Raw genomic sequence first — 12,824 nt, 5'->3', positions numbered from 1 at the left:
TTAATTTTTTATGTTATACATATTTTCTAATGATAATAACTATTTTTAAAATTAGGTAGGTAGGTACATAATGTGCATAATAGTTTTTATTGTTTTAATTGTAATAATAATAATTATTCATCAGCCATCTTGAATCCTGAATTATATCTGAAAAATAAGTATTTTTATTAACACTCATTGTATGATATTATGAGGTAAAAATGTATGCAGGAGTATGGTTACCTTGCTTAACAAAATTGATTTGCAAATTTTTTTTTAAAAATGTGGCTGTAACCTGTACAGATAATATATTAAGTATATTGCCATTTAATTTGAAATGTAATGCACTCAATAAACTATAACAAATGAACACAATGTTTAATATTCGACTGTATTGTGTAGTTTTCATCAAAATTTTTAGTTATAAAAAAATTAAAAATTAAATTTATATATTTTTTGTAATTTATAATGATATTTCTCTTTACATCTCAAGAAAATGTATATGCTATTATATACTGTATATACATGATATATATATATATTATAGCATTTTAACTATAACAATATAAGAAAAGTAATAATATTAATAATGCGTGTAACAAAACAACAGTTTGTGAGTTTTGTCGTTATGCACACGAGTGTTGTCGTCTTGTCAACCATCAATCCGTGATTTGTGAAAAACTGAAAACATAATAATGCATGACATCCAGAGACGCGTAACTTTTGGCGTGAAGTGAAGGGACAAACAGAGAAAGATTCAAGTGACACATGCGGATGCTCCACAGTCTGCTACCATTACTTTGAGATACCCTCGTTCGTTAGCCATCAACGTGTATTTCATTAGTCTCGTGTTGTGGTTGCACCGGACGTTGTACGAGCATACGCACGTGGTGCTCAGGTTCGGACACCTGGCCGCGTGAGTTTCGTTCGCCGAATGTTCTACGATGATTGTATCACCGGTGTAGTCGCAATTGGAGTTTATTAACGTTACGTTTACTGATGGTCCGATGTACATCGACTCTTGATAACATTTACAGACAGACGCACAAAGCTTAACGGCGTCTGGCGGAAAATTTACGTCCGAAATCGAATCGGCGTACATGTACAAGTTAGCCTTACACAAATGTTTGATTTTCGATTCCGGAAATTTAACGCCTATAACGATGGGTTGATCGTGTTTGAAAATCGAATGGTATAAGACTAATAATATTATTATATTATATAACTCAAAATCATGACTATGCGGCGCAGCGTTTCAGGTCGTACCTCGGGTAGTCGGGTATAAGGAATAATGTTTTACAAATTTATATGTTCTCAGTTATCACCGACACTTTCAAATTTAAAGGGACCGAGAGTCAAATACATCTATTCCCGAAGAAGAAAAGAAGTAATCATTCAACATTTTAGTTGAAAATTGAACACTATCCGGCTAAAGATCTACATTTTGTTTTTACCCTTAAGGCTTATAGTTGTTGTTATTATTATTCCTATGCTATAATTAAGTTTTTAAATAAATATTTTTACTATTAATTATAAAACGATATTATAGCTATCTATATCGAATAAAAACCAATCGGAACAAAATTAATTTATATATTTAGGCGTTCACTGTCGGTACGGTATCTGTCACCACCACTTTATACCCATAGCTTATAAGACGTTATTACCAAAAAATGATATAATTTTATAGTTCAGTACCATACACCAACTATCAAATATGTTGAACGGTTGACAAGTGAGACGAAATTACATGAGTGATCTAGACATTTGGTTTGAATTTTGTGACCTTGTTTTTCATTTTACAATTTGGCATATCTATTTTTTATTTATTTATTTACTTATAATAATATGTTATGAAAAGTTAATAAAATTTAAACAAAATTACTAGATAATTTTACAAATTTGTTTCTAAATGGATGTAACGTATAGGTACATTATATTAATCTGTTTACTATTCAGGTATATTACTTATATTTATAATATAATAATAATATTAAGTAATTTAATTTACTAAATACCTATAGGTATGATTTTAGACTTGTAAACAGATTAATTTTAATTTAAATTTGCCCATGCCCCATATTAAATTTCAATTCTTATGGCCACTATTTATAATATTTCAGTTTTATGCATTCTTAAACTTGTATTATACATGTAACTCACGCTATTTTTTTTAGAAATTTAAGTAAAATTAGTTTATATATGTTAACGAACCCAAGATTTCAAGCGGATCTCGAAATCGTCCTTCTCCGCACGGCGGAGCACTGTAAAATCCGTCTACATTGTTTTTTGCCGGATGCAAATATTCTTCGCCTGTAACTATAACCGATGCATGTGAATTGTAACGTTCATAGTCATATGCTTAAATATTGTAGGTATAATACTTTTGATGTGGTGACCCAAACTTAGTAAAAAAAAATTTAAGTTCAAATTATTATTATTATCAAAATTAATATGACGAGTTTTAAAGCTTTACTATTTATAGGGATTGGTCGACTGGTAATTGACTGAAGCAGAATTAGTAGTACTGAAGTTACTTGGAACATCACTACTGTATATCTTGAAATAATTATATCCGTTAGTTTAGCGCTCACAGTATTAAACTTTAAACTACATTTAATTAAATTTCGAATAATTCGTGTTAACTGTATACATATAATAGCTTCGGCTATGTGAACAATTATTAGAATAACTGATTAAATGAAAATAAATTTTATTGTTATATAACAAGATGTTACTATAGTATCAAAAATTAAAATATTCGTGTTAATTTAAATTTTTTTTAATATAGTAATTAAACTTTAAATGTAACTTTTCATGTAAATGTATGCATCGTTCACTACCATTGATTATTTTTGCTCATATAAGATGGGAAGTCTCACTGTGATGGACTTAAATGTGTACTTACCACAAATGCATATTCGTTCTTCATAGCAATATCCTTGACCAGGGGTGGTGCTACACGGGGGGCAAGGGTGGACAATTGCCCCTCTAAATTTGATTTTGCCTTCCATTACCCCCCTATAATTTAATGTTAAAAATATGTAAGTAAGTAAAGAAATTGTAAATCATTATTTTTAATATATAAAATAGTATAAATTATTATTTTTAAGTTTGACTGTTGTATTCAAATTAAAAATGCTCTTTTTGTGTATTTAGAAATAAAAATATTCAATAAAGTTAATACTAATTGCAGATTTTCTGAAATCACATATATTAAAGAATAAAAAGTTATGTATTGTTACATATAAATTAAAGAAAACGTAGGAAATTTGAAGTATTACTGTAGTATATTTGTGATACCTAATAATATAGTAGGTATATTTTTGATTATTTATTTAGAAATATAACATATTATACCCAGAACATTTTTAGCAATACTTTTCTGAAAATATGGTATAAACAAATTAATGGGTGATCAAATAGCCATACATAAATTACCCACCAGATAAAAATTTGGTACTTTATCGCCCCCCCCCCACCAATAAAAAATATCTGGCGCCGCCACTGCCTATATAACTAAAAATATTTCATGTCTTTTCATATGTTTTTTTGATGTACATAGCTATTAAAGTCATAAATCATTGATTGAAATAATTCATAGTATTCTATGAATAATATAATAAAATATAGATTACCAAGATTAAAAAAATCAATTATTAATATGTTGGGCATCGCACTAGATCCCATGTAGGATCTGAAAATATATTTTGTTTTTATTAAAACATCACGAACACAGCACAAAATTGTCAATTGATTAATAAATAATTTTATCATTCGTACGCCAACGATCTGAATATTTAGACATTTAGTACGAGGTTTTAAGAACTTTTAATTTCTATTAATAAGTTTGTCATTTTGAAATTAAAAAATGTTGAAAATTTATATTCACAAAATTTTGTTATAAGCATTTAATGTTAGAGTTTTGACAAAATTTATAAAAATCTTGAAAATAACATATAAATATATAATATATATATATTGTAGATACCTAGTTAGAAATTCATAAAAAATGTTCTGTTAAAGGTAAATTATAAGTTTCGTAAAATATATTGAAAACTTTTTTTGTTTATGTGATTTATTTCATAAAAATATAACCCCCATCATAAATAAATAAATAATACATATATATATATATATATAACAATGTGTCACAGTTTAATTTAAGACAGCGTCTTAGTTAGCAATATAGAGTCATTGTACAGCGAACCTGAATATTTTGTTCTTAATGAGTAAAGAGAATTAACATATTTCTGAATAAATTATGACAGAAAAACGGCCAGTCGGCTAAATAAGTTTTTCTTTAATGGTTATGTATATATAGCGCTATATGCAGGAATAAAATAATAACAAATTCAATTTTTTACAAATATAATTTATATTTAAATAATATGATGTAATTTATTTTATTCAGGGAAATAAATAAAACATGTTTAATAATTTAATAATAAATATTAATATTATATACGGCGTCACATTGACGTCAAAAAGCTATAAATAAATATTATAATATAATATTATTTTAAATGTCCGACTATCATAATAAAGTTATTTTATTAAAAAAAGTCATCGTTAAATCACTGTCGATCCTCATCCATCGCTATTATTATTATTATGATTATAATATCCGCCAACTATATTATAAGCAGTGGCCAGTGGTTATATGATTTTCATTATATTATAACTACTAAGTTCGGATGACGTTGAATAGGTTTTTTGTTGTATTTTTTCATTGATCTTATTTGAAAACGGATTTGTTATACATTTTTTCCGTATTAATATACAATGACATTATGCGTATCTACTCACGGGATTAATATCCGACATTTTATTTTGCTTATTTTTCGTTATTAATATACTTTGTTTTATAAAATGTGTTTTATTCTATACGATTATACATGTTTGTTATTATTTATTAAATGGTTCAGAATACTTTTTTATTTTTACGCTGCATTTGTCAGCGGGATTAAATCAAATTAATTCCATTTTATAATGTTTTTAATTATGGATAATATAATGATACGGATGAGAAATTACGTATCGTAATCGGCAACACTTTACATTTTACACTATACGTTCTATAAGACGTATTATTCAGTCGTTGTACGTTTTGATCATTCCGTCGTGTCACTTTAACGTTTTTTTATTTTTTATAAAATTCGAAATTATTGTTTTATTTAATTTGTTATTTTGTGAATTTAATTTAATTTGCGACGATTCATTGTTGATGTATTCTAAAACATGTATAGTGAATAGTGATACGCAATACGCATTATAGTTAATTTTGTTTTAGGAATTTATGGTGATTTTTTTTTTTTAAGAGTTAAAACTATCCAAACTCCAGTTATTATAATATTAAACACATTCGCTTTGGTCTCGTCTAAATGGGGATCGTCTCGATGTCGGAACCATCGCCGCCGTCGTCGGTTTCTTCCCAGATGGGCCGCTCCAACTTGCCGGCCGCGTACACGATCCCGTTGGCCACGTTGTAAAGCGCGTACGCGAACGGTCGGTCTACGACCACTGACTCCTTGATGACTCTCTGCGACGTAAACGCGGAACCTGAAACGTTTGGTAAACCGTTAACGATAACACGACGGCGGTCGTTCCGGTGCAAAAGGTTCGGGTCCGCATTTTTATCTTGGTAAGACATACTGGTCAGCGAGTAGGAAGAAGAGCCTTCGACGCAAACGCGGATGCCGGCCTGCTGGACCACGTCGTCCAAATACAGCTTGTCTGACGACAATTTTGATAGGTCTGCTGATTCGGTGAATACAGTATTCGTTTGGGTTCCCTGTAGATAAAAGACGAACAGATGAAAAAAAGTGATTATAAGTATAATATTAGAAATTATTAATAATAGAAATAATTATTTATTAAATAAATATACAAATAATAAAATAGCTCGAAATTCACAGTATTACAGTCGACGAAAAAAAAAATAAAAAAAAAAATATTTTTGTATGATTAAAATGTAATTATAAAAGCTTTTATTATGTATAGAACGAGGATAAAAAAATATATTGAAGTTTTTAATATGATAGTACCTATATTGTGAGTACGTGGAACACCGGACTATCGGATAAATATAATTTTATCAAATCAAAAAGGGGGATTATGCTTGGAATTGAAAGAGAGTATAAACTTTCAAACCGATTTTTGTATTGATTTAGAGCTGTAGATATCTTCGTTTAACATTTTATGTACAGAAATAACCTTAAAAAAATTTAACCACTTGGTTTAACCAGTGGTTTTTAACCTGCCTTTACCAGTAACTTTGAACCCGCTGCAATTTTGGCAACTTGGTTTTATAACCATCATAAAAACGTATTAAACTTTATAAAATTTAAATCTCTTAATTCGATTCCATAATACTGTATCGAATTTAAGCGATGGATCTATATTCTGAATTTTATACCTTCTCATCACATCAAAATTTGCTATTATCATTAATTATAATTATATAATTATTGCTATCACGATGACAGCTAATTCATAGGTACCTGTTGCAAAACCGTTTTTAGGTGGGTAATGTTACTGCTCTGGAAACATGGCATAGTTACGAAACCGGGTTTCATCGTCATCGCTTTCGTTAGTTGTTCGATACTGTTTTCTGGCTTAAGTTTTTTCAGTACTTCGTTCAGCGATACATCTTTGTTTTTCGGCAAAAGCACTAATAAGGCGTAGTCAGTGTTCTAAAACACGCGCGAAAACGATTATTATTGCGACATGAAGTCCGGTATACAATAATTGTAGTAATAATATTATGCACTTTATATTGTATTATAGAGTAAGGGCACTCACAAAAAATAAGCAGGTAAAATGCAAAGAACAAAATAATATGTAGTTTGATACTCAATATTTGAGAGTCTTTTTGTTATTTCAGTGTGTGCAATGAGTGCATATTATTGTCAGTCATACACTACACATGGATTTACATTAATAAATTACATATTGCAGCTCTGACGAATTAAATTCGTTCATAAGACTATTTTGTTTATGTAAATTTATTAGTTTGTGGCCAGCGTATATGCATTATATTGTCTGTTATTTTTATTCATTTTATTCTCAAGTCTATACCGATAAAGTAAAATACCTCGTCGTATTTTGTATAGTCAAAATATTATAACTGGTAGAAAGAGAACGCTACGCAGTAATGTGTTGTCTCCATTTTACAAACATACAACTACTAAATTTGCGTTCAAGAGAATCAATTTTATTTTGTTAGTTATACGATTATTGGAGTGAATAAACTTATGATCAAATTTGAAGTTAAGGACATTATCTATGTTAGATAGACAAAACTGAAAAACAATAAATGCTGAAAAAACTACATTATTGGAATCGGAGTAATTAAATAGACTACTGAAAAGAAAAAAAATATTTAATTAAGGGTTACTTAGTTAGATTATATTAGGTTACATACCTTGTAGGGCAGTTTAAACGCTGTACAATCGAGTGAAGGTATCTGGCCGATGGCGAAATTGCCGGCTGCGCCGAACGCTTTGACCACGTTACCGTTCCAAGATACTGACGTTTTATGCCACGTGCTAGTCGGCCAATTCATTTCCAATGATAAACCGTTGAAGATTAACAAGGCGTGCTCTTTAAACTCTACAATATACAGGTTTATGGAAAATAAATTTTCAGTGTGATTATATAACATATTATATGTTTAATAATAATAAATATGTATTGCTTAATTTATTTATTGAAATCTGTTAAATAGTTTCTTGGATTAACAGTTAGTAAATCGCGTTTGTCCAAGTAAAGTGTTTACGTTCGTTTACAAAAAAATTACTGCAGTCATACATATTCCGAGAGGCGGTGCGTATAGATGTTTAGATAATGGAAATGATAAAATCTATAATTTTTTCAGATAAGTGGTTATGTGTAACGATTAAAATGTATGTAAAAAAAATATTTTTAAAAACGTTATTGAATTTTGAAATAATGAATGTTTTTCGAAAAAGAAATTACCCAATATAAGGTATAGGAGCATCAATTTCGTTTCAAAATTTAGTAATTAATTTTTGTTTGGGGAGGAACTACGTTTTTGAGAAAAAGACGATTGATGCGGGTGTCTTAAATATCCTCAATAAATTCATAACTTGTCAAGGACATTTCTCTTGAAGCTTATTTCCAGTTGCTTTCCACCTAAGTTCGTGTACTGCAGTATTGTACTTGGAATAGTGCCAAAACATAGGCAATTTTCAGCAAAATATGGTTTGTTTTATTTAAAAAAATACAAGATGATAGCGTTTTATTTGTTTTTGTGCTGGCATTAAAATTATAGTGATAAATTATTTACTTTCTTTTAAAATATGTTATTGTATTTATAGCTTATTCTTTTCAGTTAAATATTATATTAAAATAATTTATTTATTGTTAAAAATTTCAAATTATATATTACATACATACATACATATATATATATATAATATATTCATACAATTATATAACTTTTGATATGTCATATGACTCATTTGTCAATCATCCGGATATTTGTTTATCCTGACTACCCTTGACATTAATTAGTCCGGATAATCGGAGTTCTACTATAATTAAAAATCGCCTGGCGCCATTCGATTCGCGTTTAGAAATTTTAACAATTTTTTTGAACCGGTTGGTTAATATAGGTAATATAAATTATCATGGTGTAAAATTATTTAGTACCTAAATAACTCGAAACGTGAAAATATGAATTCAATTTGATATTAGCATAATAATTTAGCAAGTATGTATATTGTATATATTATATATATGATGGAGTATAATAGTGGATACTTGAAACATCGAGTAGAAATCGTGTAAAATTGTTTAACAAATCATGTTGACTGTACCATAATTAAAAAGAGGCGAACCTCCGCATCGTCACGTTATTAAACAGCTGTGCTGGCGATGAAAAGGTGCGGGGGGGGCTTATTCTGCACATAATCCATTTACAGGTTTTCCGGCCAGAACGGGTGTACCCTGTTAATAATTTATTTTATTTATACGTGTCTTAAATTGCGATTTATGTGTGTATAATATGTCTTGTACGTCACGACTTGGCGCATGAACTTATGTCGAATCCAGTTCGACAGGCGCGCCAAGACCACTCGCAACATCTTATTTGTAGGTGGATTTGGCCAACAGCAGCCGGATTCCGTAGCGTGAGATTCGCAAAACGGGATAAATTATACATAATATTATTATATTATACTAGATGTAATTAGTAGGCGTTGACACGGGAAAAATAAAACTGAGATAGGTAATCTACCTATGCTAGATATACATATAAATTATAATAAGTAATTTTATAGAAATTGTAGTGTACCCCTACTACTTTTTTTTTTAAGTGGAACGCATGTGATACTACATTTCGATTGAAAATAATAATCACAATAATTAAATACGAAATTAAAATTTTTTTTTTTTTAATTAGTATTAAATCGGTAATGATCGTAGCCGACGATTATAAACGTTGTAAAATTACGGTAGTGTTCAAAAGTAAAATAAAATATGATGTTTTGAAAAATATTAAAAATATGTTTTATAATTTTTTATTTAAACTTTTACAAGTAGCCAATAACTAAGTATTACCGACTATCTCAGCCATTTGCAAATGCAGTTTCTCGGCTATTCGAAGAATAAAAACATATATTATACTTACAACTGTCAACTATGTTGTGAAACAGGTTATTCAGATTTTTCAACATTATAGGTACAATATTTGAACATTGATAAGAAATTTAAGTATTATATGACCAATAAAAAGAAGATTTATAAATGATGTATTATGTTCATCTAAAATTAGATTTCGTTGGTGTATTATAATTTATAATATTCACTATATTTATATTTACCTAAAGAGGGCGCACAACCTTCCTTTTAACAAAAAATACAAAGAAATCACATAATACATTAAAAAATAATATTAATAATAATAATAAATTATTATTTATGTTTTACTGTATGCAGTTTAATATATACAGTATAATTTTAAGTATTTCAATATTCATAGTAATATATTTGAGAACGTGGAGCGATGCTCCTGTTGGTCATATTGTGCAGTAAAATGCTATGCTGTATAAATAATATTAATTAAAAATACTATATAATACCACTGGTTATGATGTCTGTTTATTATACATACAGGAATTTCACACTGCAGTGGGGTCTTTTTTATACTACAATTGCATATTCTTAATCTATATATACATACATATATTTATAAATATAACAACACATTTTTTAATATGAAAACGTTGTTTTGTGAAATTGCAGTTATATACTTAAGTGTTCTCATAGAGTCCCTATTAAAAATGGTGGAGAGGGGAGAGTACATATATAATATTTTGATTTTCCGCATTTCCGACGAAACTTGTGAATAATTTTACGATTTTTTTTTATTTTTAATGAACGAAACCCATGAGATTTATAAGCCAGTATATTATCATAAAAAGTTACCCGAGGTTTTATCGTCATCCAAGAATATGTTGTTGGTCGCGTCTTTTTTTGTTGCCAAGTCTGGTCTTTCGACGCTCCTCACGTCAGTTAGATAATAGTCCCGGGCGAGTTGGGCGAATGATTCATGTACACTGTAGTTTTTGTAAACGTACAGGAAGTTCTTCAGAACGACTTTGTTCTGCATGAACCCGTCTAGCGAATAGCCCTGTGCCATAAAAATGAAAAAAAAAGCTTTATTTGAATATTGTATAGGTACCTATCATCATAAATATATTTGTATAATCGGTTATATTTTCTTATTATACAACGTAATATTTTACAGTAGTGGTATTAGGAAATATTAAAAGTGCTACAATTTTTTTATTTGTATTTCTAAAATGTTCACTTAATCCTAATCCTATATAAAAAATAAAATATTTTTTGAATTTGTTGTCTACTATTAGAGTACTATCATATAGAGTTATAACACTTTATACATATATATATATATATTAGAACAACAGAGATAAATTTTTAGAATATTCAGGATCGTGGTTAAATGCATAAAATTGGAGTTTTTTTTCGAGTACTGTATATTGCATAGACCACAACTTTATAATTAAAAAATCTGATACAGTTGATATGCCATATAATTTTATATGTTCACTTATATTATTCATATATATTATAACTATACTACTGTTATTTATTTCAACCTGCCCATATTTGTACTATGATTTAATTATCTATTTACTTAATAATGGCTTGTGTCAAATATACATTTATTTTTATGATTTGATGATACCTTGATGGTCGTGAGAACTTCTTTGTAAGAGTTCTTGTCAGGTAGCTCACCACCCATAGTTGCTACGAGTTGGCTCTTGGTTTCCGTGTCGGCTCCCTCGGCCGCTAGTGCCAAAATCACAGAACTTGCGAACGGAGACACTACATAATTGAATTCGTCTTCAATCGTGGCCTGTAACAAGATAAGTCAAGCTTATAGATTAGTTTTTGTTTTTGCCTATATAGGATCTATAGGTACCGGTATACATGCAGAGATTTTCCAAGCATGCTCATTTCTATTTTCTTTCAATAATGAATTTATTCAAATTATGATTTTAGAAATTATTAAATATACTTATAAAAACTATATTTTAAAATTCTTAAAAGTTTTTTTTTATTACTGACGGAGTATCCTGTGACGATAAAGACTTTTATTTTTCATATAAAATCCTTTCGTTTTTACTGTAAATTATATGAAGTGGATATTTTTTTTTTTTGAAAATATTGTTGTATTTAATTTAAAATTCAGTAGTTTCTCAGTAATTAATTTGTTTACACTAAGGATAATAGTCCTTAAAAAAAATATTTAAAAACATATAGGAAATCTATAATATAGAATATTTGCATCTATTATAATTATAGATTTATTATTATAGTACACAATGTAAAATAATTCAATAATAAAATTATTCTTATTACTTTTATTTTATTATTATTTTTATACATCAACATTTTCAGAAAAATGATCGGCTAAATAATTTACTGCAGAAAAAGGACATACATTTTTTTTTATATTAATGTATAAAATATATTTTGATTATTTTAAAATCGAACTACATCTAGCGTCTACTGTGGTCGACCAAATGACAACATACCTTCAGTAGGACGTCACTCAGGATTTCCGTGGATTTTGATATGGCGTTTTCCGGCAGCAGTTGGCCGGAAACTGCGATGGCCAGCACGCAAAGTCCGAAGGTGGTAGCCAACGAAACGCGGAGGACAGACTTCATTATTATATTAATATACCGATATAATACAACTATATTACGTTTATAAGGGACAATGTTATGTTCGCGAGATACATCCGCTGTGCAAATACGTAGCAAAACTGTGATGTTGTTTCGATGAGAACGCGACAGAGATCAATGATTTTTTTTTATCGGTATGGGAAAACGAAAACAAAAAAAAAAAACGGGATAATAATAATAAACGACTACATGAACCGGTCGAACTTCATTATATATTCACGCGCAAACACTTTGTATAGGTGTATACGTCTATTTGTCAAGTATGCGGTTTAAAGTACCTCCGAGCAAGCATCTATACATACCTATACTATACATACGCTCGACGTATATGAATATTAATATAATGCCACGGCAGCGGCGTCGATAACCGCGCACAGTAGGGGTCTTTTATACTAATTTCGTTATTATAATTGTAATCTTACGGTGAGCCCGGATTAGGAATTAATTTTATTTTTATTCGCGCGTGTTTTTTCTCGTACCTATTATAATATTTCCAGTAGAAAGTTTGGCATATTGATTCGAAAGCGCTTGCGCGTCGATGATAATATTATAATGAATAATAACCCACAGCGATGCTCTCTTATTATTACATACGCCGCGCCA

The 12,824-nt window shown here is 29.1% G+C and overlaps 2 protein-coding genes across 2 annotated transcripts; both read right to left on the bottom strand.

The window, feature by feature from the left end:
• Nucleotides 1-736: 736 nt before the first annotated feature.
• On the bottom strand, nt 737-2,898 carry LOC113552607. Its single transcript, XM_026955460.1, has 4 exons — nt 2,888-2,898; nt 2,456-2,589; nt 2,194-2,292; nt 737-1,134 (listed from the first exon to the last, which is right to left on the bottom strand). The coding sequence occupies exons 1-4, from the start codon at nt 2,896-2,898 to the stop codon at nt 737-739; spliced, it is 642 nt and encodes a 213-aa protein (XP_026811261.1).
• Nucleotides 2,899-5,271: 2,373 nt separating this feature from the next.
• On the bottom strand, nt 5,272-12,203 carry LOC113552129 (antichymotrypsin-2-like). The gene is made up of 7 exons (XM_026954837.1): nt 12,069-12,203; nt 11,216-11,386; nt 10,432-10,636; nt 7,406-7,593; nt 6,483-6,674; nt 5,635-5,773; nt 5,272-5,541 (listed from the first exon to the last, which is right to left on the bottom strand). The coding sequence occupies exons 1-7, from the start codon at nt 12,201-12,203 to the stop codon at nt 5,360-5,362; spliced, it is 1,212 nt and encodes a 403-aa protein (XP_026810638.1). The 3' UTR covers nt 5,272-5,359.
• Between the last annotated feature and the right edge of the window lie 621 nt (nt 12,204-12,824).

Source organism: Rhopalosiphum maidis, chromosome 2 (genome assembly GCF_003676215.2).
Source record: "Rhopalosiphum maidis isolate BTI-1 chromosome 2, ASM367621v3, whole genome shotgun sequence".
In the NCBI taxonomy this organism is placed as follows: domain Eukaryota; kingdom Metazoa; phylum Arthropoda; class Insecta; order Hemiptera; family Aphididae; genus Rhopalosiphum; species Rhopalosiphum maidis.
Note: the sequence above shows the minus strand (reverse complement) of the source record. Positions and strands in the feature narration are given on the sequence as shown.